General features: G+C 47.0%; 4 protein-coding genes across 8 annotated transcripts; 2 read left to right on the top strand and 2 right to left on the bottom strand.

The window, feature by feature from the left end:
- Window positions 1-702: 702 nt before the first annotated feature.
- LOC133927370 (F-box protein SKIP31-like) lies at window positions 703-3,942 on the bottom strand. 4 transcript variants are annotated; one of them, XM_062373812.1, is made up of 8 exons: window positions 3,428-3,942; window positions 2,983-3,317; window positions 2,826-2,898; window positions 2,391-2,501; window positions 2,097-2,271; window positions 1,895-2,019; window positions 1,559-1,619; window positions 703-1,029 (listed from the first exon to the last, which is right to left on the bottom strand). In XM_062373812.1, exons 1-8 carry the CDS (start codon window positions 3,581-3,583, stop codon window positions 959-961), a joined length of 1,107 nt encoding a protein of 368 aa, XP_062229796.1. In that variant the 5' UTR covers window positions 3,584-3,942; the 3' UTR covers window positions 703-958. The 4 variants fall into 4 exon arrangements, with proteins under 4 accessions (XP_062229796.1, XP_062229795.1, XP_062229793.1 ...); XM_062373811.1 differs by having other exon boundaries at window positions 2,983-3,326; window positions 3,428-3,941; XM_062373809.1 differs by having other exon boundaries at window positions 2,983-3,329; window positions 3,428-3,940.
- A 375-nt stretch (window positions 3,943-4,317) lies between these two features.
- LOC133927369 (arogenate dehydrogenase 2, chloroplastic-like) lies at window positions 4,318-5,761 on the bottom strand. The gene has a single exon (XM_062373807.1). The coding sequence runs from the start codon at window positions 5,739-5,741 to the stop codon at window positions 4,554-4,556; it is 1,188 nt and encodes a 395-aa protein (XP_062229791.1). The 5' UTR covers window positions 5,742-5,761; the 3' UTR covers window positions 4,318-4,553.
- A 20-nt stretch (window positions 5,762-5,781) lies between these two features.
- Window positions 5,782-10,387, top strand: LOC133927367 (uncharacterized zinc finger CCHC domain-containing protein At4g19190-like). Of its 2 annotated transcripts, XM_062373805.1 has the most exons (7): window positions 5,782-5,851; window positions 6,033-6,518; window positions 7,386-7,537; window positions 7,735-7,854; window positions 8,070-8,271; window positions 8,931-9,045; window positions 9,156-10,387. In XM_062373805.1, the coding sequence occupies exons 2-7, from the start codon at window positions 6,240-6,242 to the stop codon at window positions 10,019-10,021; spliced, it is 1,734 nt and encodes a 577-aa protein (XP_062229789.1). In that variant the 5' UTR covers window positions 5,782-5,851; window positions 6,033-6,239; the 3' UTR covers window positions 10,022-10,387. The 2 variants fall into 2 exon arrangements, with proteins under 2 accessions (XP_062229789.1, XP_062229790.1); XM_062373806.1 differs by lacking the exon at window positions 5,782-5,851 and having other exon boundaries at window positions 6,387-6,518; window positions 7,381-7,537.
- Window positions 10,388-11,740: 1,353 nt separating this feature from the next.
- Window positions 11,741-13,142, top strand: LOC133927366 (arogenate dehydrogenase 2, chloroplastic-like). The gene has a single exon (XM_062373804.1). It carries the CDS (start codon window positions 11,798-11,800, stop codon window positions 12,854-12,856), a length of 1,059 nt encoding a protein of 352 aa, XP_062229788.1. The 5' UTR covers window positions 11,741-11,797; the 3' UTR covers window positions 12,857-13,142.
- The last annotated feature ends 1,442 nt before the right edge of the window (window positions 13,143-14,584 follow it).

The raw sequence follows: 14,584 nt of genomic DNA, 5'->3' as shown, positions 1-14,584 counted from the left end.
AGTAGTGTCTGCGAAAACGCAGCAAATGAGTGAGCAACAGAGTCGTTCAAGGTAACAGGACATGCTTCAGCACAGAATGCATCTGCCAAAGCTCCAGGCGAAGAAGGCGCCAACAAAGAAGTAGATGTGCATGATATGATACCGCTGGTAGAAGAAAGGAAAACACCAGGGTGTTCAACCGTGTCATTTGTTATATGTAACCTTTCTGATCTTGTAAACAACTATCCCGGGGTATGCTCATTTTGTGCATACTGAAAGTCGATCTCCAGCAATCACTTTTGTAAGCTGTTCTTTCTGCTATGACTATCACTTGCTCTTCAGCATTTCAGCAGACAGCCGGCTAGTACTTCACTGGATCGACATCCTTGCACTTCTCGAGTTGTCCTGGGACACCAATTTGACTATGGGGCATCCTAAAATGTTGGGACGAGGAAACTGTTCAGTTTTTCCCAGAGAAACGCCAGGAATTAGGGACGTTGTAGTCTCCAGGATTTCATTTGAAGAAAGTAGGGCAGCTACTCATGCTGCCTGGCACAATAACAAACAGCTTATACCCTCCTCTCATGCAGCTGCTAAACCACAGAAATCAGAAACATTATTTCAGATTATCACCTACCTCGCGATGGATCTTGACTTCTCAATGTACCGCAGCTGTAGCTGTTATAACTGACTACCATGATATCAACATCCAAACAGAGCACAGAAAGACAAGACAAGAATTCATAACCAGAAAAATGAAGGCATACATCTTGATAATTTAGTAAACTATACAACAACATAACAGATCCCTCAACTGATCGAAACAGGTCAGCATTTCAGCTCAATAGTATTGGCACATGCACAGGAGTTACATTCATAGATACATTCTGGAGGCCGAAATTTAGGTAAAACATAGCATAAAGGCTACATCCTACTTATTTCCTCTTCACAAGTAGAAGCTTTATCTCAGCCGGGCGTATCAGCAGAATCGCAAGGCATGTTCAAGTTCCTTCTCATCAGTGCAGTTGTAACCCAACATATATGCACGTGCTGTTCATCATATCAAAGCATGATCAGTAACTTAGTGTAATAAAACAAGGCGTTTCTGTATTGCAAACAAATCCAATGATGACAGCCAGGTATAACATTTCATTATTGGAAGCAATACTCAAAAAAGAAAAAAAAGGCAATGATCACAAATTGGTAACATGCGATAAACAACTGCGCATCTACTAGAAGTCATAAACAACGTGGCAATTGCTTGCATAATCAAATCTAAGAAGACAAGCCCAAGACACACAGCAACAGCACCTCCTCCCCTTTCTATCACCACCAAAACACCATGCAACATTTCAAAGCACCAGAAAAAAAGGAATATCAAATTCTAACATGTCGATTTTTAAGCTGCACAACATCTATTTTGCTATGATAATTATAAACTCTAGGATCCATAAGAACATGCCAAAAAAAGATTTCTTTGTTCATAATTTCTAACTTGTCCTATGAGGCTAGGATTAAATGCAACACGAACGAAGGAAAAAATATGTCTTTCTCAATTTTAAAAAAGAAAATTTAGTACCAAATCGTCCAGATCCCATGAATGGCTCTGCTTCATCAGCGACACCACCTTGTTGCTGATCCTGAAAACACCAGACAAGCAAAGGATATTAACCAGACAAAGAAATTCAGTAGTATTTGCTAAAAGGTTTGTTGAACCAGTGAAATAATAATCAGATGCATACTGTAGATTATAGGAATATTCCCAGGCAGAAGATGGCAAATTAAACATATCATGTGCATTCTTACATTAAGATGGCAACTTATGAAACTCCCTTTCAGAATATATCCTATTTGAATTTTATGTCAGGGAATTAATGGATAAATGAAAAGCAAGACACTTTGCACAGGAACTTACAGAATCATAAGTGTCCCATTCATCCTCAGGACACAGCCATCTCTCAAAGCAATGCCCAGATATCGTACAAAGAAGTAGCCCACTAGATTGGTCCAATATAAACTCACGACAAGCTTCATCACAAACTGAAAACAGCAGATACAAACCATTTCAGCCAAATGCAAATTACAAATGACCAGAGAGTGCGAGGAAACATATATACCGTGGACACAACCAGTCTTCTCACAAATGTATGCATCACCAATCTGGGTGTAAGAGCAAGTAGTTCCAGAACAAGAGTGCCCCTTGACTGCTTCATCAGTAAGCCCTCTGCTGCTTTTCCAACTAGACACCTGATCAGCTATTGTTTTATCAAGGATAACCTTGTCATCGTTGACCTTCAAAATTCAGACGAGGAAGTCTTGTCAACGTAAGACAATTTCATTGAATTGTGAAATTATTAAAAGATAAAAATGTCACAGAGATTAAACGAAGTCTTGAATTTAGTAATTATTACCTCTGAGGGAAGGGGAGCTTGACTCCTTTTTGCGGCCTGCATCTGGATATAGTACTCCTTGAATTCTGTAGGGGTATTCCTCACAAATTCAACCATATCCTCTCTATCTCGCTGGGGATTAAGAATAGCAACAACATCATTAGCAAGTTCATGCATAAAACTGCAGCATCAAACTAATAGATTATGAAACAACATGAAAGGAAACATGTTGTTTGGTGAGTATGACTAGGAAAAAAAATCAACTGTTAGTTTTGCACATTCAACCGCATGAACTTATTGTGCAAATCGTTGGTCCAAATAATGTAACTATTATCACCTTTCAATAAACGTACTACAGCCAGTAAAAACTGAAACTAACTTATAAATTTTAACTTTAATTTCCATGACCTTAACGGCCTTGAATTAGAAGTAGCGATGAGGAACAGATGGGTTTACCTGGATGTAGAGGTTCTTCCAAGCGCACTCCCTGAGTTTGGCATTGGAGGCCAGGCCCCACCTCATGCAATACCTGAACAAATTGGAAAAGGATCAAAACGTGAATCTTGAGTCGAATTGCAACGAACACTAAATCCGGATCGCACGGACAGCTTACAGGCGGCGCCAGAGCGTCTCATCGGAGGCGGCAGCGTTCATGAAGCGGCAGACGAGCGCGCAGGAGATAAGGTCTTCGGAAGAGAGGAACTTGAAGATCTGTAGGAACAGCTCCGGCGGGATATTGCTGAACATGCCCGTGTCGATCTGAGGCGCCACAGCTTCCCCTTTCGCCTGCGCTCTCCTCTCCACCCTCCTCACTCTCTTGCTCTGCTCCCCCTCACTGCTGCTGCCGCTGCCGGCACCGTTCCCTCCATCTCCGTTCGACCCCGAGTCCTGCTTCCGCTTATTCTTCGCAACCTCACCTTCCACCCGCTCATCCTTCTCCGCCTCCTGCTGCTGCTGCTGCTGCTGCAATAGATTCGTTCGTAGCACATCCCAGTCACGGTCAGATTCGATACGTATGCGACAATTAGGGAAGAGACCCATTGATCAAGACGACTTACATCGAGAGGATCCCCTACCCCGGATCCAGAGAGTATCTCCGATTCGAGGAAGCTGGCGAGGCCGTCGACGTCGTCCTCGTCCTCACCGTCGACGCGGTCGCGTTCACCTCCCTCTTCCCGATTCGACCACTCTTCCTCGGGGAGTGGGTCGGCCATGCTCCTCCACAACCGCCGCCGCCGACGGATCGCCGCTCCTCCCTTCCCTACCGAGATGAGATCGATTGGTGCGGTTGGAGGACGCGTGAGGCACCAGAACACGAGGAGATGGGCCGAATCTGGCGAGGGCCAACTTTTCCCGCACGAGGCCGGCCCGTGGTGAAAGAATCTGGGCTCCTATAGGATTCCACGTCCGCTCCGACCACGGACAGCGCGCGTCAGAAACACAGACGGACAGACAGACAGCAGTGCAGCCCTTCAATGGAGGGTTTGGGCCGGCGTCCACTGCACCGAGCTCTTCCACCGACCGCCATTGCTGCCGGCGAGGCGCTGCGATTTGTGATCTTGTCGGCTTCGGCACTCCCACATGTGGCTTTCCTGGGAAGACGGGTTCTTTCTTTCGTCTTCGAGGAACAGTGTTGCCAAAAAATGATCATTTGGTAGGAAGAGAGTACACGTTTTAGCCTCTGTTTGGTATAGCGTGTGCTTATAGTTTTATATCTTCTCTGATATTTGTAGATTAATATAAAATAATTTAAATATATATATTTTTATTTTAAAATATAAATAAGATGATTAATCTAAATATTCTCGTGCCTTTAGCTCAAACTCTATAAGTTTCTAAAGTTAGAATAATATGCTCAAAAAATTTTAAACTAAAGCTCTGTCAAACAAATCCTAAACCAGTGCATACATCCATTCAAAAAGTCTGAAATGAAATGAATGGCTCCATGTGCGAGAATTCATGATACATGTTTGCTTTAGAAAATAATATCATGCATGCCATCGTGTCAAAGTTATTCCACTGAAGCAGAGATTCACGTCGACGATCTATGAATCAACACCGTCGATCTTACACAGCAATAATACAGTGCGTTCGATTTGGCTGCAAAGATAAGATCCAACATGCAAGGCGTGCTCTGCAGGGGACCGCGAGAGATCGACATGCCACTATGCCAGAGCGGTGCGATCAATTATTCTCCCGATCGACTCGTCGCCGTCGACGGCGTCCAACGTCATCGTCGTCGCCGTCGGCGTCTAGATCATCGTCATCAATTGGACCGTCATCCACCACCAGCTCGGTGGGATCCGCCAAGGTGTCGTCCGGCGACCCCTCGATGTCGAAGAGCTGCTGCCGGAGCACGTCGTGGAGGCCGTCGAAGAGCCTCTTCTTGACGGCGTCCATGGCCCACTCGAGCCGGTTGAGCAGCTCGGTGGCGTTCTTGTTGTACATGAAGAGGCCGTTGTAGAGGTCGAAGCTGTCGCTGCAGGTGTTGTCCACCAGCCGGAGCAGCGTCTCGTACCCCTTGGTGCTGATGGGCGTCGGCTGGAGCTCCAGCAGCGCCAGCGTCCGCCCGACGGTGTGGGTCAGGAACTGCGTCTCGGCGGCGTGCGCGTCGTGCTCCGCGCAGGACATCTCCACCATGCGGCAGCCCTCGCGCTCAAAGACGCCCAGGAAGGCCTCGGCGCGGGCGCGGCGCACGGGGCAGTCGCCGACGCGGACCTTGTCGAACACGAAGGGGAGGCCGGCCCAGCCGTCGCGGGCGGACTCCGGGCCGAACATGGGGTGGGTGCAGATGATGTCCAACTCCTCGGGGAGGGCGCCGAGGAGGAGGTTCTTGGGGAACTCCTTCACGGAGAACACGTCGGCGAAGAGGGTGTCGCGGCGAAGGCGGTGGACGGGGAGCGAGCGGACGACGGCCTCCGCGGAGAGGATGGAGGTCGCGAGGAGCACGACGTCCGGGTGGCACTCACAGAGGTCGTGCGGGTCGGGGAAGAAGCGCGCGCCGAGGGCGGCTGCGGCGGCAGAGTGGTCGGACCGGGAGTGAGCCAGGACGGTGTGACCCTGCGCCACCAAAGTGCGCGCCAGGAACTGGCCATAGTTGCCGAACCCCACCACTGCGATCTTGAGGCGCGGGAGCTGGTCCTCTCCGTCGACGCGACCGCGCAACGACGGTTCATTGTTAACAAACGGCTGTGCGGAGCCTGCGGCGCGCAAGCGGAGGGGAAGGGGAGCGGCGACGCCGGGACCGGGATGACGCCGCCACCGGCAGGCCGTCGTGGTGGCGGCCACGCCGAACAGGAGGTTGGTAGGAGCGGTAGGTCGGCGGCAGGAGGATGGCAGGTGATGGACGCGGACGGAGGGAGACATTGCCATCTCGCGCCAGGGTGAGAGGCGGTATGGGATTTTCGTGCGCTCCGGGCTCCGGTTGCTTTCTAGACGAGACGACTGTGGTGATCTTATCTTTTTGTCGAGGGGAAAAGACGGTGAGAAATGGAACTTTGCATGTCTTGATCGATAGCTCATATTTTTTACTTAATATGTATTTATTTATTAATTCTCTTATCTATATTATAATTTTTTTATCTAACTTTTTAACACAAATTTTAATGTAAATAAACGGTACTAACTTTTTAGCACGAATTTTCCGGTTTCGAACAAACGAAGCTCCCTGCTTAATGGGCCGGACCAGTTAACAAGTAGCCCAAATTGTAACTGTGCCGGGCCGGTCGCGGATTATATTCGCGATCCAATTCACGAGCTGCTGAGGGGGTAGGGGGTCTTTGGTAATTTGACGACTAGGGAGAAAAGGGGATTCGGACGGCCGACGGCGGCGATCGGGAGTGGGGGCGGAGGCCGGAGAGGGAAGGGGCGATGGAGGAGGGTGTGACGGGGAGCGGCGGGGGGATTGGGCGGAAGATGGCGGCGGGGGAGGTGGAGCTGAAGGAGAAGGCGGGGACGGCGTGGAGCCACTCGTACCTGAACCAGAAGCCGTGGCACCCGCTCTCCTACCCGAACCAGCGCCGCAAGTGGATCGCCGAGCAGACCTACGCCAACCGGGAGCGCCGCCAGGAGGAGGTGCAGCGGGAGTTCGCACAGGAGCAGGAGTTCTTCCGCCAGACCGCACTCTTCTCCAAGAAGGACAAAGAGAAGGTATAATACCTATGCTATTCGTCCCTGGAATCAACTCCTCGTAACCATTAACTTGAGCAGCTCTCCACTGAATCCTGTATTCTCATATGCAAGATCATTAGCGTAAGCGTCGATAGGGGAAGTAGCGGCATAGGTTTGATTATAGATTTTCATGCTGGTAAGGTGGTAATAGTGCCAGGATTATCGAATAACAACCTCAACCTGTGCCGAAGCCGACCTGCAGAAACAGTGATAATTCACTATCCAGAATCCTTCTTTTAACACCTTGGTAAAACATCGTTTTTTGTTTTCAATCCAAACCAAATCTAGTAACTGGAGAGAAACTGAATGTTGACGGCTCGATGTTATCTAATATCTGTTGGTATTCATTGTGCACTCCTCACAAGAATTAACATTTCTGACAAGCCAACCCTATAGAAACTTTATATACTACAGTCTGCTAATCCTCCTTGACAACAGCACCAATCGCAGAGTTCGCCTAGGCAGCCAGAAGCCATCGTTTCTAATGGTATAGTATTGTACAATCTGCATCCTGCAGATTCATTAGTCCGTTGGGGCGATCTTAAGTCCATAACAAGGCAGCCCAACTCTTTTACTGTCCAACTTAGATTTACCAAAAATGTTACCAAAGAACATATATCAGTAAGTTAAACAAATAAATGGGGAAAGAATTCTGTGCTCTTGGAATGAGGACCCTCAGTCTAACTAATGCTGTGAAATCTACTAACTATTCTTTCATTTCAAGAGGTATAAGATTTCTTTTGTTGTTTTTAAGCTGTAATAAACAAGTATCCTTAATGTTCATCCTACTGTTACCACTCATGAAGAATTGGTGTCATTAATGTTCAATTTGTTTTTTAAGTTCAGATGGAGGTAATGAAAGCTGTGAGTTTCATGTATGTGCGCCCACCTGGCTACAATGCAGAGAGTGCAAAAGCAGCTGAAATTGAAGATGAGAAGAAGAGGTCAGATCCAGGTGACATGGCTCAAGGTGCTGCAGCAGCAAGTACCTCTTCAATGTAAGTCATGTGTGTGTGTGTTTTTCCCTTTCATGAGTTACTTTTTTTAAAAGAATTTTCTACTTTCCTTTAACTGTCTAAGTTCTGATAAAGTCTTGGAGAGTATTTAGCTCGCAGCTGTAATAAGTAGATTTTTAAAAAATCTTTCCTATTTTTTCCCATTTTGCTTCTGCATCATGTGTTATCTTCTCTTGTAGGCCTGATAAGGGACTTGAAAAGGCCCAGTCAGGTGCAGATAAGAAAAATAGGCCGAAAGATGTTTTCGGTCGGACATTGCCAACAGAACAAGAATTTGAAGTTCTCAAAAATGCTCCAAGGTACTTCGCCTACTTGTTTAGTGATGATTTGTTTAACAACCATGCAAAATGAAACACGAAATACTTCCTGTCTGTTCTTTTGGAAACTGAATACCAAACAAAACAAGAGATTCATTTTACATTTTATTTTATTTTATTTTTTATGTTTTCTCTATTTCTTTTGGATCACTGTTAAGCCTTTTCTTATCATTTATGTGTTTTGCTCTTATTTTCAGGTTGGACACAGGTGCTCCTGTGAGGATTAAACCATTTGGAGTTGAAGTTCGTAATGTTAGATGTTTAAGATGTGGAAACTACGGCCACCAGAGTGGTGATCGGGAATGTCCCTTGAAGGATGCGATCATGCCTAATGAGGAGAGTCGTTTGAAAAGGGATGATCCACTTACAGCTATAATGGCGCAGGCTGATTCAAGTGAGGTTAGAATTTTTGTTCTTCTCTTTGAAAAATATTTCCTGCCACAAGTTACATAGAAATAACAAGCCATAGCAAGAACATGGAAATCTATATCTCACAGTTTTATAGTTCTGACCTTTTCCCGCCACCCATGACTGCATCTTATTTAACTTATCAATAATTGCATGATTTCCTGTAGTTGGGTTTATCTATGTGTTAATTTATTATGGCTTGGTTCTTTCATCACTATTCTTGAAACTGTGTATTGCCAGTTGTAATATTTTGAGCACGTACCTGAATAATTTAATCAATCTTAGAGATACATCTACCCATGATCTGGCTACCAATATGTCATGCTTTATATGTCGTACCAATGCAGACAATAGACACATGCTCATCCTAGAAGTTGATAAATGCATGTCATCCTAGAACTTTTATGCACTTTTTAATCTTTTCTTCCATCTTTGTCCCTACTAAATAAATGCTACCACTCTCATGAATAAATGATCTCTCTTTCCCAATGTACTATAAATAAAGGGCAACAAGGTCATTTAAGTTATTTTTAAATTCTTGTGCAGAAGTCTAAAATGACATACATTTGTGATCGGAGGGAGTATATATATTTGCTCATTGTACTTTTTTTAAACATTTTCCTATTTTTAATGTAAGGAGTTCTTTTCAGCCTTTGAAGTGGGAACTTAAGCAAAGGCCGGGCATGAGCCCTCCTCGTGGTGGATTCAACCCGGAAGATCCTAATCAGCAGATTGTGGCAGAAGACATATTTGATGAATATGGAGGTATAACTAGTGGCCTAAAACACGGATTTGCCGAACTCTCTCATCATAAGTTTATGACTTACTTCTGCGGGCTAATTTTTTGCTGACCACCCTGCCTTCTTGTCTTTCAGGATTTCTGGGTGACTGTGATATTCCAGCTCTCCTTTCCAACTTTTCTGCTAGCAAATCAAAGAAACAATCCAAAAGTAAGATCAGGCATAAGCACACTGAGTCAGCTGTTCATGAGGAATCCAGAAGACATCACAGCAGTTACCATTTATCCTCGGACTCCAAAGCTGAGAAGAGCAATAGGACATCAAGAGTCAAGAGAAAGAAAAAATGTTCTTCTGATTCATCATATTCTGAAAGTGAGGTGGAAGCTCGAAAAAGCAAGCATAAGTCAAAGCATAAGCATAAGAAGAAACACCGGTCAGAGTCTTCTTCTGATTCAGATGTTGAGGTTAATGAAGATACAAGGTGGCATCTGAAGGCAGATCATAGGAAGAAGAGGAGAGAGTATTCGGAAGGTGCACCATCTTCCTTCTCTAAGGACAAAGGAGACACAGAAAGCAAGAGACATTCAAGGCGCTCAAGGGAAAAGCGCCGGTACAGTGATTCAAGTTCCTCTGAGAGCGAGAGGCATTCAGTGCGACAGAAGGAGAAACAATATTACAGTGACTCAAATTCTGATAGGAACAATCGACACTCAAGGAGGTCAAGGGAAAAGAGATATGTCAGTGACCCAAGTTCTCCTGACACCAATAGGCACTCAAGGAGATCGATGGAGAAGCAGCGCCATACTGATGTAAGCCCGCATGAAACCGATAGGCATTCAAAGAGATCAAGAGGTAAGAGAGACTTCACCGAATCAAGCCGCTACGAAAGCAGTAGACATTCAAGGAGATCAAGGGAGAAACGACACTACTCTGATTCTAGTGCTTCTGATTACTCAGACCCTGATCGGTGCAATAATCACCATCATCACAGGAGAAAATGAGTAGCAGTGCATATGTAGACTGCTCTCTCCACAGTATAGAGCTATAGATCTAGAGATCACCCTGTCTGTGATGACATTATAGAGTGATTGGCCCCTTTCTGAAGATCACCAGGGTCCACGGGGAGTATGGTGTTTGGTGGCTGCCGCAGGGCTTTGTTATGCGATGGTAATGTACACTGTAATTGAATTTCATCATGTGGGAGAACGATGAATGTGTTTTTGTACTGTATTCTTGTAGTATGTTATAGGATTCGTCAGAACGTTAGGTGTTCTCTACCTCTAGTGCATCAGACTGCCTCCAGTTGTATTGTGCAGCGTGCACTCTGAATGGACATGAAGTCTTTGCCGAGCTTTCACTTACATTGAGTTAGTTCTTTTTCTTAGTTTTAGGAAAGGCTTTATGCAAAATTCAACTTTGTGAGGTATGTTGTCAAAATTGCACCTGGTAGTGATGTGGGGCACTAATGGTGTTGAACTTTTTTAAAGCTTGTTGTCAATAGCTATAGCTTCTTTAGTAATCAGGCTGCTGACCCTAAAAACTAGAGATTAAGCTAAGACAGAATAGGTCAATTCAACAAAAAATATGGTATTGTGGAAGTATTTTCCAGGCTAATATACGCGTTTCAAATTTAAGCATCACATGTTGTATGTCACAATCCAAATAGCCTTGATTGTACCAATTTGAAAACATCACTTATTTTTAGAAAGACCCCTCTAATTTATATTATTAATTTATAATGCAAACAAGGACATGAGTAAGGGGTGGCAACGAGTCTGCTCCCATCGGGTTTGGTCAGAACAAACCCAATTCGAAACTTGATTTTCCAAACTTAACCTGGCCGCAAAATGAATACTGGATCTAAAACAAGCCTCGGCCCCGTCAGGGACCCGAGCACGGGCGAGGCGGCGCAGTGGTGGAGGGCGCGGGCGAGACGGTGCGGCGGTGGAGGGTGGGCGGGGGAGGAGGCGCGGCGGTGGAGGGCTCGCGACCACGTGGGTGAGGCGGAGCGGACACAATGATGGCGAGTGGCCGAGCGCAGCAACGACGGGAGGTCGGGCGGGCGCATCAGGGCGAGTGTGCGAGGGGCATCTCCATCTGAGTGGATCACGGCCAGCCGACTTGATTAGAAGTGGCCGACGGCGACCGTGAGGTTAGATGGCTTGGGGAGGGCTCGTGGGGACTGGATCTACAACGAGGTTGAGGAGGCGGCTGCCGAAGCTAATGAAGAAAGGATCGGGGATGTTGATTCGGCTGGGGAAACCACTGATCGATGTGAGAGATGAGTTGAAGGAGACCCTGATACCCTTTTTCGAGCTGCTCGTGACTTGGCCTCTACAGATCCATGCCCTTGGTCAGCGAATTTGGGGTAGCAATGTTGCTAGTGCTTGGTGCGGCGCTCTACTCTATGTGGCTCGGCAAAGGGAGGGGAAGCGGGTGCGGAAGAGAGAAAGTCAGGAGGGAGCAGGCGGGCGGCACATGCGCGACGAGGGCGGTCATCGAGTGGGCGGACGGGCAGCCACGTCATCCCTTGTTTCAAGATGCCCTTTCTTATAAACGGAAGCAAAATTTTTCTTATAAATGAAAGATAAAATAATTTTCTATTTGTCATTTCATAAAATAATTTTTTTTATTTATTACTGTTTCTCATTTTCATTTTTCTTCTTTTGCGATGTCATTTGTTAATTTCCTCTACTGCTGGGATAGAGTACAAGTATCACTCACGAACCCCAGAGCAGAGCAGAGCAGTGCAGCCTACCCGAGCCCAACCGAAGAAGATGCTGTCGTCTTCCACCTACACCCTCCGCCTCCACCAACCAACCCGTCCCCATCGCCGCCACCTGCCGGCTGCGGCGAGCCCCCATCTCTCCTCCCCCGCGGGCATCCCCCGCTGGTGGACGGCGTCCCTCCGCGCGCGGCCCCACCGCATCCGCGCCCTGGACGCCGCCCAGCCGTTCGACTACGAGTCCCGCGCGGCGGGGCTCCTGGAGGAGCGGCAGCGCCTCAAGATCGCCATCGTCGGTTTCGGCAACTTCGGCCAGTTCCTGGCGCGCACCTTCGCGCGGCAGGGCCACACGCTCCTCGCCTACTCACGCACCGACCACTCCGCGCTCGCCGCGACCCTCGGCGCCTCCTTCTTCTCCGACCCGCACGACCTCTGCGAGTGCCACCCGGACGTTGTCCTCCTCGCCACCTCCATCCTCTCCGCCGAGGCCGTCCTCCGCTCGCTCCCCGTCCACCGCCTCCGCCGCAACACCCTCTTCGTTGACGTCCTCTCCGTCAAGGAGTTCCCCAAGAACCTCCTGCTCAGCTCCCTCCCGGCGGACTTCGACGTCATCTGCACCCACCCCATGTTCGGCCCCGAGTCCGCGCGCGACGGCTGGGACGGCCTCCCCTTCGTGTTCGACAAGGTCCGCGTCGGCGACTGCCCCGCCCGCCGCGCCCGCGCCGAGGCCTTCCTCAACATCTTCGAGCGCGAGGGCTGCCGCATGGTAGAGATGTCCTGCGCCGAGCACGACGCGCACGCCGCCGAGACGCAGTTCCTCACCCACTCCGTGGGGCGGATGCTCGCCATGCTCGAGCTCCGGTCCACGCCCATCAACACCAAGGGGTACGAGACGCTGCTCCGGCTCGTCGACAACACCTGCAGCGACAGCTTCGACCTCTACAACGGCCTCTTCATGTACAACAAGAACTCCACCGAGCTGCTCAACCGTCTGGAATGGGCCATGGACTCCGTCAAGAAGAAGCTCTTCGACGGCCTCCACGACGTGCTCCGGAAGCAGCTCTTCGAGGGCTCACCGCATGCCCCCAACACCTCCAACGTCCGCAAGTAGCCTCGCTTCATGTATGCCGAATGCCTCTCAGTCAATTCAGTTCAGTTCTTGCTGCTCGTGATCCTCCTCCTATACATTGCATCGGATCAATCTGTATCTGTATTTTATTATTGGAAAAGGGGTTCTTTCTTTCTCTTTGGAAGAACCCCGTGCTCCTTGTCAATTTTGCTGCATTCCAATCTTTGGGGGGAGTAAAAGAAATGCGGCAAATTGACATTGTGAATCTGTGATATGACGATGAAGAAGAAGAATAAAGGAACAATCTTGCCATTGCGAATTTGTGATATCAGCATGAAGGAAACCAGGAACAATCTCAATTAGCTAGCTTGTGGTTTAGGACTCTAGACATCTTGTTCTTATTTTAGAATAAAAACATTTATTTAAATTATTTTATCTTATTCTACAAACTCTAAATTCTATAGCGAATCTCTAAGTTAAAGCTATATCAAACCGATCTAACTTTTAGTCGCAAATGACCTGCGTTTTGGACCCAAATTTCGCCGTGCGTTCGTTGTGAGAGCGACCTCACTCTATGCCCTGCGACGACGAGGTTTAGGTGTTAGGTAGCCACTGCTCATTTATCAAGGTTGGTACGCTGCCTTCTGAATTCGTATCAAGCAAAGTCAGGGAACAATATTAGCCCTCTATGAATAGTAGAATCGCTACAGTATTTTATTACAGGAAATAGCTAAAGTAAATAATGGCATCCCTGCCTTCTTGGCAGCGGTGTTGAGAACACTAATTACCAAGGAATCTCAAAACCGTGTGCTCCACGCAATTCTTAAGTCACTTCAGAATCCAAATGAATCAGAGAGTACTGGTACACATGGCTGTTGAGATCAAGATCAGCGAGTATACGTGAAACGATTTGCGGTGCCAGGAATGGTGCGCAGGAGAGGGAGGAGTGTTCCATGCTATGCTGCCTTTGGATATGCTGCCAACGTATGGACAAGACAATATCTTGCATATGCAGACGTGCAACCACGACTGCAGACAGAGAATAGAAAAGGCCCTTTTGTTCTTTCATCTTGGGGACTTGAACAAGCAAACCAACAACTTCGTGAGTCAGGAAGGCGCAGCATAGAAAGTGAAGTCGTCATATGCCTTCAGCTCTTTCTTTTGATCAAAATAAAATGCTCAAAGGAGTGGCAAAATTCCATAAAAAAAAAGTATCTTGTAAATCAAGAGTAGTATAAACTATGTAAGAGAAAACTAAATATATGGTTGTGAGATCAGATCAGCGAATAGGTAAAACAGTGTAGCGAGCAGGGATTTCAATTTTATTTTACAATTTTTTTCACAGGCAAAAAAAGCCGAAGTTTGCAAAATTTCGTTCCATGCTCTGTCGGTCTCACATGCCAATGATTTTTTTAAAAAAAATAAATATTTCGTTTCTCTTTAAAATTCGCTAAATTTTAGCAAAATTATAGTCCCTATAGCTAACTACCCACCACCTACCACACATTTACCAGATCAGATCAGTCCTTTTCGTTGGTCCGTCCAATTTTTCCCCCTTGGCGCTGGTGGTGACAGATCCGCACACATGCTGCATGGTTTCTATTTTACAGTATTCATGGTACGCCATGGCACGTTGCTTCTCGCGAGCTCTTTGTTATGTCGCTGCTACTAGTGTTGCATTTTATATATCTGGATCCGGAGCAACAAATTTGACATCGACTGAACGAAGGCCCATGCATTGCAAGGTGGTGGCACCACTGTTTGCAAGCA

The sequence above is a fragment of the Phragmites australis genome, chromosome 8 (genome assembly GCF_958298935.1).
Source record: "Phragmites australis chromosome 8, lpPhrAust1.1, whole genome shotgun sequence".
NCBI classification, from domain to species: Eukaryota; Viridiplantae; Streptophyta; class Magnoliopsida; order Poales; family Poaceae; genus Phragmites; species Phragmites australis.
This window is presented reverse-complemented; position numbering and strand designations above follow the sequence as displayed.

Bases quoted from the DNA above. Each gene is read 5' to 3' on its own strand.
- LOC133927370 (XM_062373808.1), bottom strand. From the start codon at position 3,583: ATGGCCGACCCACTCCCCGAGGAAGAGTGGTCGAATCGGGAAGAGGGA. The intron at 3,333-3,427 runs GTAAGTCGTCTT...AATCTATTGCAG, and splicing joins GGGTAGGGGATCCTCTCGAT to CAGCAGCAGCAGCAGCAGGA. The intron at 2,272-2,390 runs GTAATAATTACT...TGAATTTTGAAG, and splicing joins AAGCTCCCCTTCCCTCAGAG to GTCAACGATGACAAGGTTAT.
- LOC133927367 (XM_062373805.1), top strand. From the start codon at position 6,240: ATGGAGGAGGGTGTGACGGGGAGCGGCGGGGGGATTGGGCGGAAGATG. The intron at 7,855-8,069 runs GTACTTCGCCTA...TCTTATTTTCAG, and splicing joins GTTCTCAAAAATGCTCCAAG to GTTGGACACAGGTGCTCCTG. The intron at 8,272-8,930 runs GTTAGAATTTTT...AGTTCTTTTCAG, and splicing joins CGCAGGCTGATTCAAGTGAG to CCTTTGAAGTGGGAACTTAA.
- LOC133927369 (XM_062373807.1), bottom strand. From the start codon at position 5,741: ATGGCAATGTCTCCCTCCGTCCGCGTCCATCACCTGCCATCCTCCTGC.
- LOC133927366 (XM_062373804.1), top strand. From the start codon at position 11,798: ATGCTGTCGTCTTCCACCTACACCCTCCGCCTCCACCAACCAACCCGT.